The sequence below is a fragment of the Tamandua tetradactyla genome, chromosome 11, assembly GCF_023851605.1.
Source record: "Tamandua tetradactyla isolate mTamTet1 chromosome 11, mTamTet1.pri, whole genome shotgun sequence".
Lineage (NCBI taxonomy): Eukaryota > Metazoa > Chordata > Mammalia > Pilosa > Myrmecophagidae > Tamandua > Tamandua tetradactyla.
In genome coordinates this window covers 3,856,995-3,879,839 of record NC_135337.1, presented here as the reverse complement: position 1 = coordinate 3,879,839, position 22,845 = coordinate 3,856,995, and the positions used below count along the sequence as shown (strand labels likewise).

Here is a 22,845-nt window from a genome sequence, read left to right as displayed (position 1 = left end):
AGGGCACATGGCGAAATGGCATCATCTGCTAGCTTCCTCTCCTGGCTTCCTGTTTCATGCAGCTCCCTGGGAGGCGTTTTCCTTCTTCATCTCCAAAGGTCGCTGGCTGGTGGACTCTCTACTTCATGCTGCTGCAGCATTCTCTGCTCTCCCGAATCTCCTTCATTCTCCAAAATGCTTCCTCTTTTATAGGGCTCCAGAAACTTATCAAGACCCACCCAAATGGGTGGAGACATGTCGTCACCTAAGTTTAACAACCACTTTTGATTTAATCACATTTCCAGGGAGATGATCTGATTACAGTTTCAAACATACACTATTGAATAGGGATTATTCTGCCTTGATGAAATGAGATTTAGATTAAAACATGGCTTTTCTAGGGGACATACATCCTTTCAAGCCAACACAAATAGATTAGAAAGTGAAGAGTGGAGGTGAGGAGACTGCTGAAATAATAGCTTCCATTGAATGCCTACTGCATTGCATGTTTATTTACTCCTCGTATAATTTTTTTTGTGACAGGTTTCAGTATCTCTGTGTTAGAGGGTTAAAAAAACCCAACAACTAAGATTTAGAGAGGTTAGGAGAAGAATCTGAGGTCCCATAGTATTAAGTGGCATTGCTGGGATGCCAGCCTAGGTCTGACTGATTCCAGACACACCAGCTTTCTGTAAGGGAAAGATGATGGGCTTGAATTGAGGAGGCAGCAGCGCCGGAGCTGGGTGTGGTTAAACTGGAAGAAACTTGCTGAGAGTGTTCCTTCCATTTTATTATATGAACGGTGATCCTGGAAGTCCCAGCTGCCCTGGGATGTGAGGATTCTGTGAGATGCCTTGTGTGGTGCATTTTGTCTGATACTGGGCATGTTGTGCTAAGCGGGGTTTGTGGGCTACGAACTTACCATTAAACAGGGCAAGGGAGGAAAAGTAACCTCAGTGGAGATTCGGGTGTGTGGCTAATCCATACAGCTTTAGACATAGGCATGCCATATGTATATGTAAAAAGAGCCAGAAAAGTTGAGTGTATGGCTCTGGAGAAAGATCTGGGCTAAAGATAGAATTTTAAAATTTTCTGGTTAACATCTCTCAAACTAGGTAGATGAGGCTGAAAGGTTGTCATTATTTTAAAATAGTGATCAATCAATCAAAGTATGCCAAATGTATTCCAGCCCAACTCTAGAACACTATTATTAGTAGACACTTAATAGTACTTGAAAAGGTTGTTTTAGGACAAATAAAACACAGTTCTAAACGCACAACAAATTTAAAAAGCAGTTGCCGGGATAAGTGGTAAGGCTGAAACTTAAAGCAGAAATGAATAAATGCATGAGGAAGGCTTCCTTAGCAGTACTGCCGGTTAGCTGGGCCTCCTGCTGTGGGATACAGATTTCCTTCCCACAAACTGAGTTTTCTTTTCAAGAACTTAAGGCACTTTACATCTAACTAATGCTATTGTGTTTAAAGCTTAACATAGCTAGGAGACAGGTGCTGCCCAGTAATAGAGGAGGGGTGTGAGCAGAGGGGAAGATTTCCGCTTTTTATACCTTGGAGTTTAACTGCATTTGTGTGCAGTTCTCCAATTTAGACACCAGATGGCACCACTCACCAGCAGTTGCCTGGCCTTCAGCCACGCCCTCTGTTTTCAGACCGTAGAACAAAACCTGGATAGTATCTCAGTAGAATCAAAGGGAAGAAATCTTGCCCTGACAAGAACGATGTTGATGACATACAGATGATGAACATTGGCATCTAGTCCCTGAGTTCATGCTCATTCCCTCTGTCCCGCAGAGGGTCAAAATAGACGGAAATAGGGGGGGCCATGGTGGCTCAGCAGGCAGAGCTCTTGCCTGCCATGCCAGAGCCCCAGGTTCGATTCCCTGTGCCTGCCCAAGCCAAAAAACTACAACTTATTTTAGCCATTTAAGGCAAAGGAGTATTTCCATTCTTTTTTTCCCCGCATGGACTGGCACCGGGAATCGAACCCGGGTCTCTGGCATGGCAGGCAAGAACTGTGCCACTGAGTCACGTGGCCAGCCCTGTAGTTTTTTTAAATAAGTGATTGTAGTGGAATGTTCAAAATGTTTTTAAAAACTCTTGAGTCTTTGCAGGTCTGGACCACTCCTTGTGTACTTAGTTAGTTATTGGGTGAAATTTGCATGCCTTTTATCTAGTTATAATAAAATTGACAGGCTGATGATAGGGAGGTATTTGAGTATGGACTAGATTGTTATGGTTTGCTAAAGCTGCTGGAATGCAGTATACTAGAAATGGGTTGGCTTTTACAAAGGAGATTTATTAAGTTACGAGTTTTCATTTCTAAGGCCATAAAAATGTCCTAATTAAGGCATCAGCAGGATGATACTTGTCTGAGGAAAGGCCGGTGGGTGGCCTGTCTGGCACAGGGGAAGGCACATGGTGACGTCTCTCGGCCCTTCTCTCTGGTTCTGGTTTCAGTAGCTGTCTCTGAAGTGCCCCTGGGTGTTTCTTTCTCTCTCAGCCCCTTTGGGTCCTTGCTTGTTTCTCCCGGGGTGTTGTCTTTCTCTGTCTGAATATCTCTGGGCAATCTGTGTCCTCTCATAAAGGACTCCAATAAAGGATCCAGCCCCACCGTGAACTGGGTAGCTCACACCTCCATGGAAACAACCTAATCAAAAGGTCCCACCCACAGTAGGTCTGCACCCACACGACTGGGTTAGAGGAACATGTCTTTTCTGGGGTACGTAATAGTCTCAGGCCAGCACACAGATCCATGCAGAAGGACCTCAGGCCCCACCGACCTGTATAGTGTGCCCCAGTGCTGCAGAATATAAAGAAGTGAAGTTACACTCCTAAGGGCCCCAGGAGGGAACTGGGATAAGAGTTAAGCATATGAAGAGTGGCAAGCCCTCGGAGCTGAATTGAAGGTGTTCAAATACCAGACGGGTCTTTGACTATAAAACCTACAGTGAAGGATTAAGGCTGAAGAGGATTGCTGAGAAAGTCGAGAGGAGTTGGGACTTGAACTTGAACTTGGCCTTGAATGACCTTTACATTTTAGAAAGAGCGAAGGACAAGGAAGTGTTTTGGGCAGAGCAATATAAGCTCAAGTATAGATAGAGGAATCAGCCAGCTGGTTGGCAAGGGTGAAGTAATGATGGCTGATATTTTCTGAGTCCTTAATGTGGCTCAGGTTTTGCTCTGATTGTTTTTTATCTTTCCGTGAATGAGCACATTTCATCTTCACAATGACCGTATGAGGTAGGCTCTGCTGTTTTTGCTACGGTATTACAGAAGAGAAAACTGCTACAGGGGCAATCGGGTCAGATGTCTGCTGTGTGAGTTAAAGGCTGGGATTCCGAGCATGAGGAGAAGCTTCCAGAGCCCGAGAGGATCCCAGCCTGGCTGCAGTGAATGTGCTGTGACACGCGATCCTGAGTGGATGGCTGCATTTAGTAAGAAGGGAGGGTTTGACTTCTGGAGAAGACAGGATTGAACAGGGCTGACTCCCTGGAGCTGGATTCCTCATTGCTGTTTGTAACCTATTGTTCTAGTTTGCTAGCTGCCAGAATGCAATATACCAGAAATAGAATGGCTTTTTAAAAGGGGAATTTAATAAGTTACTAGTTTACAGTTCTAAGGCCGAGAAAATGTCCCAATTAAAACAAGTCTATAGAAATGTCCAATCAAAGGCATCCGGGGAAAGATACCTTGGTTCAAGAAGGCCGATGAAGTTCAGGGTTTCTCACTCATCTGGAAAGGCACATGGCGAACGCAGTCAGGGCTTCTCTCTCAGCTGGAAGGGCACATGGCAGACACAGCGTCATCTGCTAGCTTACTCTCCTGGCTTCTGGTTTCATGAAGCTCCCCGGGAGGCGTTTCCCTTCTTCATCTCCAAAGGTTGCTGGCTCATGGACTCTCTGCTTTGTGGTGCTACAGCATTCTCTGCTCTCTCTGAGTCTCTCTGAATCTCTCAAAATATTTCCTCTTTTATAGGACTCCAATAAACCAATCAAGACCCACTCAAATGGGTGGAGACATGTCATCCCCTAATCCAGTTAAACAACCATTCTTGACTAAATCACATCATCCAGGGAGATGATCTCATTACAGTTTCAAATATACAGTATTGAATAGGGAGTATTCTACCTTTAAGAAATGTGATTTATATCAAAACATGGCTTTTCTTAGGGGACATAATTCCTTTCAAACCAGCACACCTATTTTCCTGGAAAGCGGTTCGTTGATACTCTGCCCAGTTTATGTCTTGCCTCAGCACAGTGGAATCAATCTTTGCTTTTTGCGTGGGACTTTATTTCCACTGCCTTCTTTGTTGTTACTTAATAAATGTAACAAACAGAAGCTTTCTATCCTAAGAATAAAGAAACCCATTCAGATTGATTCCAATTAACAATATTAAATAGAAGCTGTTAGCACTGTGCCTTCTCCTAAGAGTCCCCATGGCTTGGGTTTTAAAATAGCTACTATTTATGAAAAATTCCTTCAGTAAAGATTTCAAGTACTTGAAACGCTTTAAATTCACCTTTTTTAGGGGGCGTGGGCAAGTTCCAGAAATCAAACCCGGGTCTCCAGCATGGCAGGCGAGAATTCTGCCACTGAGCCACCGTTGTACCGCCCCAAAAATCTTTGTGGTTTTTTTTGTGTGTGTGCATGGTCTGGGAATCGAACCCGGGTCTACCGCATGTAAGGCGAGCATTCTACCACTGAACTACCCGTGCACCCTATGATACGCTTTAAACAAGCATCAATTTATTCTAGAGTCATTTTTATAGGTAGCAGTTCTAATAATAGACAGTAATTTGAATTTATGTACACATCAAAGCATTTCCGAAATTTTATTGCACATGTTACATTATTAACTCTTTGGAAAACTTAAGGGACCAGTACATTTTAAGAAGTGTGAGCTCCCTTCCTGGCAACGTGGGACAGAGATCTTGGAATAAATGGAGACAGCATCAAGGGATTGAGAAAAATCCTAGAATGAGCTGAGACTTAGCATCAAGGGATTGAGAAAACCTTCTCGACCAAAAGGGGAAAGAGGGAGAATGAGACAGTGTCAATGGCTGAGAGATTCCAAACAGAGTCGAGAGGTTATCCTGGAGGTTATTCTTATGTATTAAGTAGATATCACCTTGTTATTCAAGATATAATGGAGAGGCTGGAGGGAACTGCCTGAAAATGTAGAGCTGTGTTCCAGTAGCCATGTTTCTTGAGGATGATTGAATAATGACATAGCTTTCACAATGTGACTGTGTGATTGTGAAAACCTTGTGTCTGATGCTCCTTTTATCTACCTTATCAACAGACGAGTAAAACATGTGGAATAAAAATAAATAATAGGGGGAACAAATGTTAAAATAAATTTAGTTTGAAATGCTAGTGATCAATGAAAGCAGGGGGTAAGGGGTATGGTAGGTATAATCTTTTTTTTTTTCTTTCCTGTGTTCGTTTTATTTCTTTTTCTGAATTAATGCAAATGTTCTAAGAAATGATGAATGTGCAACTAAGTGATGATATTGTGAATTACTGATTATGTATGTTTTATTTTGTTTCTTTATTTTTTTAATTAATAAATAAATTTAAAAAAAAGTAGTGTGAGCTCATGTGGGAAAATTGTAAACTTGTACAAGAAGGGCTGGACCCATTTGTGTAGAAAAAGAAGAAATAAAGAATATATACTTATATTGACTTGAATCTGGTATATAATCTCTGGAAAGGCAAACAAAAAGCTAATAACAGTGATGACTTCTTGGAAGGGATGGAAGCTGGGAAAATAGTGGGGAGGTACTTTTCATTAAGTTTTTATATTTTGATTGAGTGCCTCACAGTCTTAGTTGCCACAAAGTACCACAGTCTAATTGGGTTAAATAACAGAAATTTATTGTCTCAACCTTCTGGAGGCTGGATGTCCAAAATTAAGATGTTGGCAGGACCATCTTCCCTCTTAAAGGCGCGATTCTATTCCATGGTTCTTCTGGCTTCTGGTAATAACTAGCAAGTTCCATGGTGTTTCTTGACTTTGTGGTCACATAATTCAATCTCTGCCTCTGTCCCATGACTGCCTCTGTCATTTGGCTGCCTCTGGCATTTGGCTGCCTCTGGCATTTGGCTGCCTCTGTCACATGACTGCCTCTGGCATTTGGCTGCCTCTGTCACTTGACTGCCTCTGTCACTTGACTGCCTCTGTCACTTGACTGCCTCTGTCACTTGACTGCCTCTGGCATTTGGCTGCCTCTGTCACTTGACTGCCTCTGTCACTTGGCTGTCTCTTTGTCTCCATCTCTGTATGCCTAAATTTCCTCTCCTTACAAGGACATCAGCCTTACTGGATTTGGTCCCACAGTTGTCCAGTTTGGCGTCATTTTAACTCATAACATCTTCAAAGACCTTATTTACAAATAAATTAACAATCACAAGAGTTAGGACTTGAATGTGACCTATGTAACTATTTACACAGTTAAATAAAGTGCGTAGTTTTAAAAGCTCTTATTTAATGGATTAAAATTTTTCAGGGAGTCGTTTTAGGTAATTAAAAACAAATCCCTCAGTTCTATTTCATTCACCATCACTAAATGGTTAGGCACAAAAGACAAAGCATAGTCATGCTCTGTGGAATGGAAATAAAGAGATCGTGTGTAGTTACTGTCCTGTAGTTGCTGACAGTGCAGTCGGGCAGACAGGCATCTACAAGTGTAAGACAAATGGAAAATACAGCAACTATTCAGATACAAGACAATGGATGAATGGGAGGGGGTGATGCAGGAAAACCTTGCATAGGAGGTCCCTTGAGCTGGGCCTTTTAGGACAGGTAGGACTCTGACGGATAGAGATGGAGGAGATGGTGGGCAAATAGGGATAAAGAGGACATCCTTACGTTGAAGGTAAGTACCTGTACAAAGTCTTGGTGGGATGGAGAGTGCATGGTTTAACTCGGGAAGGGAGCAATGCCGACATCGCTAGTGTAGCTGGAGGGTGGGCTGTTTGGGTGTGCGGGGACTGCCTTGCACTGGCATGGAAGTCTCTATTGTCTTGTTTTATTTTAATGGAAGATTTCAAATAAATGCAAAAGTAGGCACAATATAATAATGCTCCACATCAACATTTGCCAACTCATGGCTAGTGAAGATTAACTCATGGCTAATTTTTTTCCCACTCTAACCCCCCAGCTCCTGCCTTATTATTGTTATTTTTATTATATATTTTTAGGGGGTGCATGAGTTGGGGATTGAACCTGAGTCAACCACATGGCTGGCAAACATTCTATCACTGAGCCACCAGTGCACTCCCGGCCATATTATTTAGAAGCAAAACCCACATAGCATATTTCATCTGAAAATATTTTGGTATGCAACTCTACACGATGTGAAGTCTTTTTTTTTTTTTTTTTAGCATAATCACAATTCAGTACTATACCTAAAGAAGTTAATAATATTTCTTTATCATTAAAAATCCAGTTGGTATACAAATTTCCAATGGACTCATTAATGTCTGGTTACTTCTTTTTGAGATGTTTTTGTTTATTAGTTGATATCATGACCCAAATAATAAGATCATAAGTTGGAATTGACTCATGTGTCATTTGTCTCTTAAGTTTCCTCTCCATCTTTTTTTTTTTTCCCCCTTATCATTAATTTGTTGAAGGATTCAGGTTGTTTTTCCCACTATGAGATTTTGCTGATTACATCCCCATGGCCTTTGCATTTCTTGTAAATGGGTAAGTGGATCTAGAAGTTAGACCAGATTCAGATTAGCTTTATGTTTTGTTTTGTTGTGCTTTTTAAAATTGTGTTTTGTTTTGGTTTAGTGTTTTTGCAACATCCACTGTACGTGGTATTGTGGTTTCTCGTCAAGGACAAACGTTGTCTTGTTGTCTCTTTTTCTGATTTTCATTGCCTGTGAAGAACGATGCCGCCATGCTTTACAGAGTAAAGGAGTGAGCCTGCGCGTGACCTTTGGTTGCTGTGCCCTCCTTATTCTTTTACTTCCTAGCTCTTATAAGTGTAGTGTGCAGTACTCTTTCCCCCCTCCACCCATACCCCAGCACCTAAGCTGCTTTTTATCTCTGAATTTGCTATTTTTAGTCATCTCTTTTAAGTGGTATATAATATTTGACCTTGTGTGTCTTGCTTATTTCACTGAGCATAATGTTTTCAAGTTTCTTCCATGTTGCAGCATGCCTCGTAACGTCATTCTTTCTTATGGTGAAATAGAATAGGTGAATTCTGTTGTGTGTCTGCACCACATTTTGTTTATCCACTGTTTGTTGATGGACACTAGGTTGTTTCCACCCTTTGGCTATTGTGAATAATGCTGCTGCGAACATTGATGTACAAGCATCTGAGGCCTTGTCTTCAGTTTCTTTAGTTATATACCTAGAAATGGAATTTTCAGGGCCATATGGTAATTCCATATTTAAATATTTGAGGACTGCCATACTGCTCTCTGCAGTGGCTGTGCCATTTTACGTTCCCACCAACAATGCACTAGAGTGCCAATTTCTCTCCATCCTCTCCTATGCTTGTTATATTCTATTTCTGTAAGAATCGCCATTCTTGTGGGTGTGAAGTGGTATCTCATCGTGGTTTTGATTGACATTTCCCTGGTGACTACTGATATTGAACACCTTTTCTTGTTCTGATTGGCCATTTGTATATCTTCTTTGGAGAAATGTGAGACCTTTGCCTGTTTTTTACTTAGGTTGTTTATCTTTTTGTTGTTATATTTTAAAAGTTCTTTTTAAATTCTGAAACATTAAGACCATATGCAAATGATTTTTTTCTCTGATTGCGATATTTTAAAGCATTTTTATTGATAAACAATATACAAACACGAACGTTCTTAACATACAAACAGTTCATACATGGTGTACAATCAGTGGCCCACAATATCATCACATAGTTGTTTATTCATCACCATGATCATTTTTTAGAACATTTGTATCACTCCAGAAAAAGAAATAAAAAGAAAAAAAAAAACTTGTACATGCCATAACCTTCATCCGTCCCTCTCATTGACCACTAGGTATTTCCATCTATCCAATATATTCTAACCTTTGTTCCCCCTACTATTTATTTTTATATCCATAATTTTTATTCATCTGTCCATACCCTAGATAAAGGGAGCACTAGACATAAGGTTTTCACAATTACACAGTGATATTTTAAACATTATATCTTCATGCAATCATCTTCAAGAAACAAGGCTACTGGAACACAGCTCTACAGTTTCAGGTACTTCCCTTTAGCCACTCAAATACACCATTAAACTGAAAAGGGATTTCTATATAATGCATAAGAAGAACCTCCAGGATAACCTCTCGACTGTTTGAAATCTCTCAGCCACTGAGACTTTATTTTTTCTCAGCAAATGATTTTTTTCTAACTTTTTTTATTGTATAATATAACATATGTACAAAGCAAAGAAATAAAAAAGGAGTGGTTTTCAAAGCACTCTTCAACAAGTAGTTACAAGACAGATCCCAGAGTTTGTCATGGGCTACCATATGATCCTCTCAAATTTTTCCTTCTAGCTGCTCCAGAATATAGGAGACAAGAGGGCTTAATACTTTTTCATCATCACAGTTGACTTTTTTCCTTCTTTTTCCATATGAAAAGTAACATATGTACAAAAGAGCTAGAAATTTCAAAGCACAGCACCACAATTAGTTGTAGAACATATTTCAAAGTTTGACATGGGTTACAATTCCACAATTTTAGGTTTTCACTTCTAGCTGTTCTAAAATATTGTAGACTAAAAGAGATATCAATTTAATGATTCAGCATTCACATTCATTTGTTAAATCCTATCTTCTCTGTATAACTCCACCAACACCTTTGATCTTTCCATACCTCTCTTTAGGGGTGTTTGGCTATGGCCATTCGAAATTTTTCATATTGGAAGGATCTGTCACTAATATGGGGTAAGGAGATGAAACTACCTGATGTTCTGGAGAGGCTGAGCTAGGTCTCAGGACTTATCTGGACCAGGGATGTATCTGGGAGTTGTAGGTTTCTGGCAAGTTACTCTAGTGTATGGAACCCTGGTGGAATCTTATAGATTGCCCTAGGTGTTCTTTAGGATTGGCTGGAATGGTCCTGGTTGGGGGTTGGTAGGTTATGATAGGTAGCAAGGTCTACCTGAAGCTTGTATAGAGCAACCTCGGGAGTAGCCTCTTGACCTATTTGAACTTTCTCTGCCACTGATACTTTATTAATTACACTTCTTTTCCGCCTTTTGGTCAAAATGTATTTGTTGATCCCACGGTGCCAGGTCTGGATTCATCCCTGGAAGTCCTCTCCCACGTCGCCAGGGAGATATTTACCCCTGGATGTCATGCCCCACTTAGTGGGGAGGGCAGTGATTTCACTTGCACACTTAGGCTTAAAGAGACTGAGGCTGCATCTGAGCAAGAACAGAGATCCTCCAGAAGTAACTCTTAGGCATGCCTATAGGCAGTCTGAGCTTCTGTGCAACCTACATAAGCTTCACAAGAGTAAGCCTCTTAATTAAGGGCATGGCCTATTGATTTGGGTTTCCCTAAAGTTTGAAACACTATCAGGGAATTCCCTGATGGTAAGGTTTAATAGTTCCGTAGTCTTTTTCCCCTCCCTCAGGGGACTTTGCCAGTACTTTCTGATTATCTGCTTCATATACTCTAGGATGTTTCCAGGCATTACAATAATCTATACCAGATTAAAGGACCTCGTTCTTAGTCTGTTCTTCCTGTGTCTCAGTTGTTCAAATGAGCTATACAGATAGGTTGAATTAGATTATGCACTACAGAAAATTTCAGTTCCAGAGCAAATAAACCTTTCTTCCGTGGTCTCAAAGAGTATGTGTGGTTCTAAAATATAGACGCTGTCTTCCTTACCCCTATGTTCTGAATTACTTTAACCCCAACCTGTTTGGCTTCATGCTTATCTCTAAATATCAAGTTATATATATAAAACAACCTGTCATAATCCAGAAATAATAATCACCACTCCAGACTTAATGTGTCTGCTCTAAAAGGTTACAATCTAGGCCCCTGTCAGCAAATGATTTTTAATGTACATATTAAAATAATTGGTTTCAAATGACCTTCCAAAGCTAGTGTCAGATAGTTGCAAGATATTTCCTTGTATTAAAAACAAATTTATGGGGGATGGGCCACGGTGGCTCAGGAGACACAGTTCTCACCTGCCATGCTAGAGACCCGGATTTGATTCCCAGTGCCTGCCCATGCGAAAAAAAAAACCAAAAACAAATTTATGGGCGGTGCAGTGGTGGCTCAGTGACAAGAATTCTTGCCTGCTGAGCTGGAGACCCGGGTTCGATTCCCAGAGCCTGCCCATGCAAAAAAAAAATTAGTAAAATAAAATAAAGTAAAATAAGACTTTACAGTTGTACAGGTGGTTCAGTGGTAGAATGCTCGCCTTCCATGCAGGAGACCCATGCACCCCCGCACCCCAGATATATATATTAAAAAACAAATTTGTCTTATTTTAATGGATTTTTACCACCTCGATTATTTGTGTTTTGTATTCTGTTAGATTGTTTTTCAGATGCACAAGAAGTAAGGCAGAGGGGAAGCACTGGTGTGGAAATATTCCATGGCAGGTAAGAATTATTCGTCTGCTTTTAAACCTGCTATGTCAAGTCTGCTTAATCTGGAACATAATCTAAAAAGACCTTGAAGTCCCAGGATAGACTGGTTGGTCTTCATCAAACTGTCTCTGAAAGAAAGAGCTCTTTTCTTTAAATGAGGTAATTTCTGTTGGGACTTTTAGTTCAAAGGGCATTTGATTATATTCAAGAATTAATCATTTGCTTCTTGCTTCCTATTTCACTTAAGTAAGTATTTTTCAGGGAATTGCATGCAGTCAGTATTCTCCTGTTTATGACAAGTTTATGTGTAGTTGACAAATGTCGACATTTCCTTGTAGACTGACGTGTACTGGCATTGGTATGGATGAGTAGAACAGGAAGCGCCCAGCTAGGACTAGGAGAGGTCGCACAGTCATCCGGGGTGAGGCTCTCATCTCAGTGAGGACCTTGGGAGTTGACCTGATTAGTTCCGGCCTAGGCATGGCTGAGAAGGAGCTTGTTGAGGTTTGGGGAAAAGTGCAATCGAAAGAACAGTTTTTCCTGAAAAGTGTATATTGTTGTGAATGTGAGCCATGCTGCCACGTCTAAACGATTTTGGTCAATGACTTCATGTCTGTAGAGTGGTGGCTCTCAACTGGTAGCAGTTCTTCACCATCTCCCACTCCAGGTACTTGGTGACGTCTGGAGTAGTTTTGGGTTGGCACAGCTTGGGGGTGGGAATGCTGTTGGCTTCTAGGGAAAGAGGCCGGGGTGTTGCTAACCATCCTGTGGTTTACAGGACAGCCCGCCACCGCAAGGAGTCATCCAGCAGGGACGTTAATAGTGCCAAAACTGAGTCGCCCTGAGGAAGGGCTATCTTACCTGGCATTTAAAGACAGCTCATTTTAAAGAGCTTTCATCTTAGTGCAGCTTTATCTTTTTTTTTTTTGCTTTGTTCACTATGTTTCCTTGAGGCCTAGAAATGCAGTGATCATTTAAATTAAAGGAACCGAGCATTGGAAGTTTCCTTAAGAAACTATTCCTTTGTGAGTTTGGCATGTAGACTTTTCTAAAGGCAGAAATTAGCCCAGGAATGTTCAGGAATGGTAGGCTGCTTTTACTGTGTTTCAGTTTCCTTTGAGATAGAAAGGCATTCTAGATATAAACATTGATTAATATTTTATATTATATGTTAAGATCAATTATTGTCTTTGTCCTTGAGGAGCCCGATTCCAAAGAACATTTTATAACCACCAAGTTGCAGGATGCACCTGAGCCATTTCACCATCCTTCCAACCGGCCGAGAAACCCATTCAAGGTTCTGGACAAGAATCAAGAGCTCTCTCTCTGGAAACAGTTCATCAAAGGAGAAGGGGAGGAAAAGACGGCTGATAAGGAGGAAAGGGAAGATCAGCTCTCCGAACAAAAGAAGGAACGGAAGCCTGAATCTAAACCCTGGAAGGAGAAAGGGCTCCCATCCCACGTGTTGATAAAGAGCAAACAGTCGACAATCCAAGAGAAGGAGCAAGCGGGGAGAACAGAGCCGCGGGGTGAGGCAAAGGAGGCTGAAGGCACACACAGCAGAGACCTCCCTGGAACTACACCGGCACAGTGCCATGGCAATGAGCTGAGAAAACCATCTGTGTCTCCTAAGGAGAAAGCAAATGGTGAGAGTCGTGATATCCCCAAAGAATCAGAGCCTCGAAGAGAAAAGGAGACCAAGCTGTTGCCTCTGAATGTTCACAGTCAGAACCCAATAAGCAAGCACCAGAAAGAGGGACAAGTCAGCACGCAGCATCCCAAGAACTGGGAGACTAGAGAACCCCCGGCAGTGGATGGCCCGGGCACACAGGCCGTCCAGGAGAAGCTGCCCCCGCTGAGTTTCCAGGCGCAGTTAGAACCTCCCGATGGGATGGTGGCTCCCAAGGGACCAGCCCCGCAGTCTGCGCCTCCAGCCGCAGGACCTGCCCTAGGAGAGCGGCGAGGAGCTGCTGCGAGCAGTGAGGACAGTAAGGAGGAGGATGTTGTTTTTGTTGCCTCTGGCCTGACTCTGGGTTCACAGAAGGAGAGCCTTAAATTACCCACTCAGAGTGGGCAGAGAGAAGTAACTTCTGCCTCGGGTGTTTCCAAAAAGGAAGAATCTTCAGACTCGGCAGCCCACCGTGCATACCTGACAACCCAACTGAAACAAAAGAAGGTAGCTCTTGACTTGTATTGAGTTTCTAAAGTCAGAGCCTCACTTGGCTTTGGACAGATAGGGGATCCCATAAATGAGTCAAATACGTTCATGTGAGACAGGTTTTAACAGTTTTTAGTAGTTTAATTGTGGGTGGGTGTTCCCTTCTGTCTTTCCTTCTGTTTCTATTTTCAGGATTGGGAAATCAGCTGGGTTAAAGAAATTAAAAGTCCAAGTTAACAGACCATCATTTCAGAGTTTTAGCACTTTAGAATCTTTTAATATGAAACTATCCTTCTGACAGGGAGAGGGATGAATTTCACACACTCTGTTTTTCAGACCACACTGGCGTCGGTGAACATCCAGGCTCTCCCAGATAAAGGGCAGAAGTTGTTCAAGCAAATTCAGGTGTTGGAGGATGCACTCAGCGCTCTCACCCTCTGCCCAGACCAAGGTAAAAAGGTTATAGCCCCAGAATGCAGAGTTTCTGTGGATTTTAGGAGATATCTGGGAAGCCATATCGATAAAGTATATGGTTCTTCATTCTGCTTTCCCTTTATTATCTGCTTTTGAGTTTTCTTTTAAATTGTACCTTTTTATTTCTAGAAAGCTTTTTCTCCTATTTCATGTTAACTCTCTTTCCCATTGTTTCAACAACTATTAAAAACCCTGTGTTCTCGGGGAGTGCAAGGGTCGTTCAATGGTAGAATTGTCACCTGCCATGCGGGAGACCGGGGTTCGAGTCCCAGTCCATGCCCTTCCCCCAAAACAAGCAAGGAAGCAAAACAAACCCAAAAATACAAACCCGCCGAAATTCAACAAGTGGTGCTGCAAATAACGGGATACTCACATGGAAAGATAATGAAATGTGACCGTGCTGTACAACTTACAAAAAAAAAAAACGACCCTGGGTGGGCCACGGTGGCTCAGCAGGCAAGAATGCTTGCCTCCCTTGCCAGAGGACTGGGGTTTGATTCCCGGTGCCTGCCCATGTAAAAAATAAACAAAACAAACAAACGACAAAAAAAACCCGACCCTGCGTTCTCTAGGAAGCCTTCCCCACCTACTGCAACGGGGGTGGTCCACCCTCTCCTGACATCATCTCCGTACATACAGTTCTAGTCCTTATTTTTCTCAACTTTAATCTGTTCTTCGCTTATTGTTTTACTTTATTTTATTTTTTGAGCAGGAACTAATGCGGAGAGTGATGCACAAGCTCCACAACAGTGTAGCGTCATCAAAACTACCAGCGAGCCACCTCGCTTGGTGCCGCCCAAAGCCCTGCATCCTCAGGAGCTTCAGCCTCAGAGTTCTCTAGGGCTGCAAGCCGCCTGCCAGGTCCCTGCTGCGGGATCCAGTCATCGCAATGGAGGTGAGATCCAAGGGGCTGGCCCTGACCCACACTGCTGCGCTCTGCAAGTTAAATGCTCCCTCACAGAGGGCTCGGTGCCCGTGTGAACGGAGAAGTCATTCTTCCGTGGTAAGCTGCCCATATAATAAAGATTGTGATGCTCAGTGGGGCTTGGCACAGTGTTATTTAGTTGTCCACTGTGTACTCATTAGTCGGATTGGTGCCCGGCACGCGGCGGCCAGGCCTAGTGCATGCTGTGCGTCAAGGCACTAACTCACATCATCATGAGGTAGGTGGACCGACCGGTACATTATTATTTCTTCCTGAGTGTGAGTGTGTGAAGGCAGAGCAGAGGAGCGTCACGAGTGAAGACCTACGAATACACCCACGCAAGCAGTGACACCTTATTTCGCTGTGTTTCTAGCATGCACTTTCCAGAAGAGCTTTGAATTCAGAAGTGACTGCGGAGTGAAGATCCCGAGTGGAGCATTCAATATGTAACACGATCAGTTAGGTGATGAGGAGACAAGCTCGGGTTGACTGGCAGCAACTAGGAAAGCTAAAGCCAGTTTTCTCGCAGTAGAGAGCTGCCAGAGATATAGAAAGGAAGAAGGAGGGAAGAAAGGAAACCTGAGAAAAGGAAGATCAGAAAGGCAGAATAGTTGTTAACGGGGGTGGGGACAAGGAATAGACACACTCAGAGCTGAGGCTCACTCTGAAGGGAACAGTAGCCTGACAGACTTGGGTGCTGAGAAGGACCTTTTGAGAACATTGAAGCCTGAGTCCCCTAGGAAAACATAGATTATGTTAGCCTGATTATTAAGATAAGAAGGTATGTAAGGTGTTTCAGGAAGAAGTCCATCAAAGGAGTTTTTCATTTGAGAACATGACATTTAGATGGCTAATTTTCACTTGTCGGGAAATGTCTTATTGGGAACACTTCATTGCTAACATTTCAAACAGCTGAGGTGCCCTCTTTATTAACTAACTTTTGTAAAACTTATGTTGGACAAGTGGGCGCGCGGTACTGAAGTGTTTCCCAGTACTTTGGTGGCTGTCCTTCCCTGTCTGCCTAAACTTCAACAGACTCCCTCTTGCCTGGCCTTTTTCTTGCTGATTCTCCTTCCAACTCCGACTCAGGGCTCTTCTTTCCCCTAAAATACCTAAGGTGTCACCTGCCTTCTCTGCCACCTCTTCACAGCTGAAAAAACAACTGTTGAAAGTATTTTTTTATTCTCTTACATTTTATTGTACTTTCTATTCTTTTGTACTTTGGTATAATAATTGTTCATATGATAAAAGAACAGAGAATACGATGGAGAACAGTGAGGCTAGGTGAATATGGAGGCAAGAATTTCTTTTTTTTTTTAATTTTTTAATTTTATTTTTTTAAATACCAAAAAACACCAAACAAACAAATGCAAACATTCCTATTTTAACCATTCCATTCTACATATATAATCAGTAATTCACAATATCTTCACATAGTTGCATATTCATCATCATGATCATTGCTTGGAACATTTGCATCTATTCAGAAAAAGAAATAAAACGAAATGGAAAAAAAAATTTATACATACCATACCCCTTACCCCTCCCTTTCATTGATCACTAGCATTTCAAACTAAATTTATTTTAACATTCGTTCCCCCTATTATTTATTTTTATTCCATATGTTCTACTCATCTGTTGACAAGGTAAATAAAAGGAGCATCAGACACAAGGTTTTCACATTCACACAGTCACATTGTGAAAGCTACATCATTATATAATCATCTTCAAGAAACATGGCTACTGGAACACAGCTCTACATTTTCAGGCAATTCTGGAGGCAAGAATTTCTAATCAGTACATAGTACATCACCTGGCAAGCAGTTGCAGCTTTAGCCAGGACATAGAACTTGTGGCACTTAGGTAACACCTATTTGTGTGCAGGCCATACAGACCACAGTCATTTTAATGCAAAGTGGAAGATCATAAGTGACGCCATTGATGAGCTGCATCGATCACTTGAGTCGTGTCCTAGTGAGACAGCAGTGGCAGAAGGTCCAGCTGAGTTGAAGGTGAGCCAGCGAAGACTCCCAGGGCAGATTGGGAAGCAGCACCCACTAGGAGACTCCCTGGCAAAGCACTATTCCAAAAATAATTTTTTTTAACTTTTACTTTGAAATAATTTCAAACATAAATGGCAAAATAATTTTTTAAAAAATGCAGAAAAGCCCAGCATACCTCCTACCCAGATACTCAGTTTTACTGACTTTAAACCTTTTGCCACATATATTTTATTCTATCTGTCTTTCAGCTTATCTGTTCTACAGGGAGATGCTTTAGTGGCTTCTCTTGCTGTATTTTCTCCTTTTATGCTTAGCAGTGGAAAAAAAATTTTAAGTTGTAAAGCTACCTACTTCTATATAATAGTAAATGATTTGTTTATTGAGTTTTAGTAGGTGCCATGAGACTGCAAAGCAATTGTTGCGCTATTAGGTGGGGCGAAAGACATAAAACAATTGGAGAATGACTTTAAGACAATAAAGGGGCTTTGTAACTCTATTACAGTGTATACAAGGTACTTCTATATGAGGTACACAAGAGATTAAAAAAAAAGGAAGTCTCTGGGTCAATAAGGTCAATAATTACTTTTGTCTGCCTACTTTATGCTTAGAAAGAAATTGCAAACGTAAAGATAGCAGAGAAGATAGAAATAAAACAGTCCCATTAGAGCGAGTAGTGGTGAGACAGAAGATCTAGAGATTGGTATTAATAAATGATGATCAATTGTCAACAGTCCCTGAGCTGGGGAGTGGCAGGGGTGTAATTGATAGGAAGAATTGCCGGCTGTGGAACCTGACACTGACAGAGGGACTTAGATTGAAATCGCTCAAGAGATAGTATGGAATGACTGTAGACTTTTGAGCAGGGCTGTTTTTATGAAGACTTTTTTGTCACAGAGTACAAGATAAACTGGAGGAAGAAAGGGGGCTCCAACTGAAAGGCTATTAAGTTTATGACTAGCAGTGTGATTTGGAACATTGGCTACAGTGGGAGAGCCCAATTTAAGAGAGAATGAGAAAGATCCAATGGAATGGCTGGTGAAAGGAGGAGGGCCTTGTTCATGAACAGTAGACACGGACTTTGGTCAGTTCAGCAGGCAGAGCATCCCATGAGAGTGGAAGAGGGCGCTCTCCATAGTAACGCTGGACAAAGGCATAAACCAGAGCCATCCTGGGCAGGCCAGCATGTGTGACCACCCCAGGTAAAAGAGAGAATACTTCAAGGTGAAATGAGCAGCTTATATAACAACAACTAGAGTATTGGAGGTATCAATTACAAAGGAAGATTAGAAAATAAAAGCGCTAAGTCCATGTAGCCAGGAACCAGCATAGGCTCTCATCAGACAATTTGTATAACATTTGGTTATCACCTTTATTAGGTCCCTCTGCTACTGCACCAAAAGCAAGCATTAGCCTGGTTACTGTGGCGGGAAAGTCAGAAACCGCGAGGAGGAATTCTGGGTAAGTTTAGTACTTATTGAATGCCTAGGCGTTACGCTAAATGTCTTACTTTGTATTGTCTTGTTTGAGGCTCACAACAACCTTATAGGTGCAGGTACTATAATCCCCATTTTATAGAGGAGGAAACAGGTATAGAAAGGTAAGCAGTTTCTAAAGTGCACAGCAGAGGAACACCTGGAGGTCCTGGTGGCGGGCAGTGAAGCTGACTCTGCCTGATTAAACAGGCGTGGAGTCTGTTCCCCCAGAAGCTCTGGGAGATGTGGAGAGCCACACCAGAGGCCAGACTTCCAGAGCAGTGGCCAGAGCCAAGTCTCAAACTGAGTGTGCTGTGGAAACTATCCCTGCTGCTTTGTTCCACCAGACACAAGGGGAAAGCACTGCCCCTGGAAAGCAAGATGCTTGTTTCCATTTCTTCCTGTAGAAAGGATTCCATAGGAAGCCTCTCAAATTGATTACATCTGAAATGAAGCCCAATGTGAATACATGTGGGGTGTAGAGCCAGGTCATGTTGCCTGGACCTTAGATGCAAAAGAGGTTAGAAAACAAGTTTTCCAGGCTCTGCCTTGGGGACTCATCAAGTTAAAATTTTCAAAGGTGCTCAACTTCAGGAAAACATGGCGGATGTCCACTATGGCTAGTAAATGGCTGTCAGGGGTCCCTGGGACCACTCCCAGTTTTGATGATTAACTCCCAAGACTTACAGCATATAGGCACTCATGACGATGATTTGTTATGGCTAGAGGACACAAAGCAAAATCAGCAAAGGGTGAAGTTTGGGGAAAACCATGTATGAGCTTCCAGAGTTCTCTGCCAGTGGAGTCACACAGGACGTGCTTAATTCCCCCAACAGAGAGTTGCTGCAGCAACTGGTGTGAAATGTTACCACCCAGGAAAGCTTGTGAGAGACCCCGTGCCCAGAGTTTTTACTGGGGCTGGTCATGTGGGGAACCCACGTGTGGCATACACCAAAATTCCAGACTCCCAGAAGGAAAGCAGGTGTTTAGCATTAACCACATTGTTTTAGGTACAGTGAGCCACTCTTCTCAGTTCTGGAAATGGTGGGAACCCTACCAGAATCCCAAGTTCCCAGACACCAGTCAAGGCCAATCTTGAGAGCAAGCCTTTGAAAGGCTAGAAATCAGGCCTGCCATGTTTCCCTTTTTTTTTTTTTTTGCATGGGCAGGCGCTGGTAATCGAACCCGGGTCCCCGGAATGGCAGGCGAGAACTCTGCCTGCTGAGCCACCGTGGCCTGCCCCACGTTTACTCTTTTGCACAGTGGCAGAGCCAGAATTTGAACCATAGCCTATACTCTGGTTGCTTTACCTGTGCTCTCTCAGCGTGATTATTTTGAATGAATGTAGTAGCCTGATGGCAGTCTGTTTCTTAATCTGTTAAGATGATAATAGCATGTATAGTAAATGAAACGAGCTCAGTGATTAGCATGATGAGAGTACCCAAGATATGTTAATACACACCCCTCTGTGATGGATTGGTCCAAGGAGGGTAAATTAAGGGAGTAGAGAGCTGTTTCGAGTTACTCCATTTCCAGGAATGTGATAACACAGTAAAGTAGGTAGTAGGATATATACCTAACAGACCTTTTCGCTTTGAGGATAACATAAAAAAAATCATCAAACTGAGATAGATAACAGTATGACATGGAGCCTGGAGAGAGATCCAAGTAATTTAAAATTTAGTAGAGTTGCAATAAATGTCTTTAACCCAGATCTCAAAATAAATAGCAGTAGCTAAGGTTCATGTTAGTATGGAAGATGAAGGAATCCTCACTATAGGTAAAGAATAGCGACTGGCGGCAAAGAGAACAAGGGATAAATGTTTGATTTTTTAAAAAATATTTTTGTTGAGAAATCTTCACGTATATATATATATACAGTCCATCCACAGTATGCAGTCAGTGGCTCACAATATCATCACATAGTTGTATATTCATCACCATGATCATTTTTAGAACATTTGCATCACTCCAGAAAAAGAAATAAGAAGGAAAAACTCGTACACACCATACCCCTTTCCCCTCCCTCTCACTGACCACAAGTATTTTAATCTACCCAATTTTTGTTTACCTCTTATCTCCCCGCCTTGGGATTACTGTTTTTGGCAGTGGTTTTCTTCTTTTGAAGTTGAGTGCTTCTTTGTCTTAAGTAATTAACTCTCCCATCTTTGCTTTCCAGCGGATGATATGGGCTTAGGAAAAACCCTGACAATGATTGCTCTCATCTTGACTCAGAAGAATCAAGAGAAAAACAAAGAAAAGGACAAAAACTCAGTTACATGGCTTTCCAAAGATGGTATAAGAAGTGCATTAATAGTCTACCATTTCCTAAATCATTTGAGCCCCCTGATGGGGAATTTTTTAAGCTGGAGAAGACCACCTTGGGTTGTATGTAATTAATTTAGTAGAAAATCAGTGTTAGATAACTTTCCTATGGTATCATTTCTGATGCTGAGTATGCTAATTAGAGTGATATTTCTTCCCCTTTAATATAAATTTAGTTTGACCTGAAATTAGAAAAAAACTTATGAAGAAAGTTAAGACTGTAGAAGACTTTGTTTAAGCATAATAATGATTATTTTGTTTAATATTGAGGCTATAACTACAATGGTAGATCCAAAATAGTTAAGGTATTATTTTTAAGGAAGATCTATCACAAGTTCAGATTTTGGCCACCACGACAGAAGTTGTTTTCCATTATCAGCTGTGAAAAGAAGATTATCTGAAAGGTTATAGACCATTTCCGTCTAAATTTTTAAAATGTAGTAATTGTATTTATGCTTTATAAAGCTGTTGTGTGTTATGTGTAGACACACCATATGTGAGGTTGTCCTGTGTGCAAACACGTTCTCCGTTAAGTAGCTACAGCATCAGTCTGTGGCGTCTGCTCTCTGGGCCTCTACTGGACGCTGTTGTGGCTGTGTCGCGTGTTGTTGTGCCCAAGGACAGTGTGTGTGGGTGTACACGCGTGTAATGGAGGGGCACGGGGCAAGTAATCTGTCCATAACTGGCAGTACAACAATGTTTGCCTATCTTATGAAAGGGTTTTTGTACTTATAGTTTAGTGTGGATATAGATTAACTTACGCTTTTCAGAAAAAAAAATTGTTCCAGCCTATAATAGATCCGCTCAGAATGTGTTAGCTCAGAAACAAGCCGGCTTCTGCCTTCTGCACCCTGTGAAAATGCATTGCTTTATTTTTTTTAGACTGAGGTCGTCCACTAGACTCTTCCTTCTCCCTCTTTAGCCTGTTGTCTCTCCGTCTGGCACTTTCATAAGGGAAAATAAATAATTAAGTGGTTTGCTTTGAAAGACCATCTCTTCTAGCTCCTGCTCTGCTGTAGGCTGTGTGAGGAAATAAGAGCGACAGCTGTTGAAATATTGATTGAAGGAGTAATGAAGCCAGTCAGGAGAAAGACTTAATGCCTTTAAGGAAGTCTAAAGGCTATTTAAGGAATATAACGAGGTCTTTATTTTTCTCTCCCCTCAAGTGTCCTCTGACGTGGCTTCCCATGGAACGCTCATTATTTGCCCGGCTTCCCTAATCCACCATTGGAAGAAGGAGGTGGAGAGGCACGTGAGCAACAGCAGACTAAGGGTTTACCTCTATCACGGGCCAAACCGGCACCAGCACGCGGAAGCGTAAGTGCAGAAATCGTCACATCTTGCAGATGCTCATCTTCTTGGCTTTAGGAACCAAACTGAGCTTCATTGGTAGGGATAGGAAGGAATGAAAACCACCCAGAACCTACCTCCTCTTCCTGAAATTTCATTTACTCAGGACTCATGCTATTTTTGAAGACCACAGGCAGATTTTCATTCTCAACACCAACAGCCTTTACCCTGTACTAAGAGATACATCCTGAGAGAGATGGGTGTTCTCTCGATGTATCCTTGCCACTGTCCAACAAAAGCTGCTGTGCGTGAAGGCCCGAAGTACCTGAGTTGTCTACCAGGTGGCGGCAGCATTCCCCTGGCAAAAGAAGCTAAGCCACAGTATTTCCTGGTTGCTGAATTTCTGATTCCAGCTTCATGTTTGTCTTCTCTTATTATCAGTGGAACCAGTCCAGGCTTACAAAGCATACAATATAAAGCATTGATTAGTTGAAAATGGCTCATTATATTTTCATGGCTGTATATTTCATAGATGAAGTATCTAAGAAGTTTTAGACTCAAGAGTTTAAGAAGACTAGATTTAAGTGTAATATATTCCTGAAGGGGGAGGCTTAGG

At 41.9% G+C, this 22,845-nt stretch overlaps 1 protein-coding gene across 2 annotated transcripts in view; it reads left to right on the top strand.

Moving 5' to 3' along the window:
• Positions 1–22,845, top strand: part of TTF2 (transcription termination factor 2) — a 46,798-nt gene that overhangs the window by 5,717 nt on the left and 18,236 nt on the right. The window contains exons 4-11 of one of the 2 annotated variants that reach the window (XM_077119767.1): positions 11,528–11,594; positions 12,787–13,758; positions 14,077–14,191; positions 14,927–15,109; positions 17,024–17,151; positions 18,519–18,600; positions 20,794–20,910; positions 22,106–22,256. In XM_077119767.1, coding sequence (XP_076975882.1) covers positions 11,528–11,594; positions 12,787–13,758; positions 14,077–14,191; positions 14,927–15,109; positions 17,024–17,151; positions 18,519–18,600; positions 20,794–20,910; positions 22,106–22,256 — 1,815 coding nt within the window. Of the gene's footprint in view, positions 1–11,527; positions 11,595–12,783; positions 13,759–14,076; positions 14,192–14,926; positions 15,110–17,023; positions 17,152–18,518; positions 18,601–20,793; positions 20,911–22,105; positions 22,257–22,845 lie in introns of both variants that reach the window. The other variant, XM_077119766.1, reaches the window with a different exon arrangement.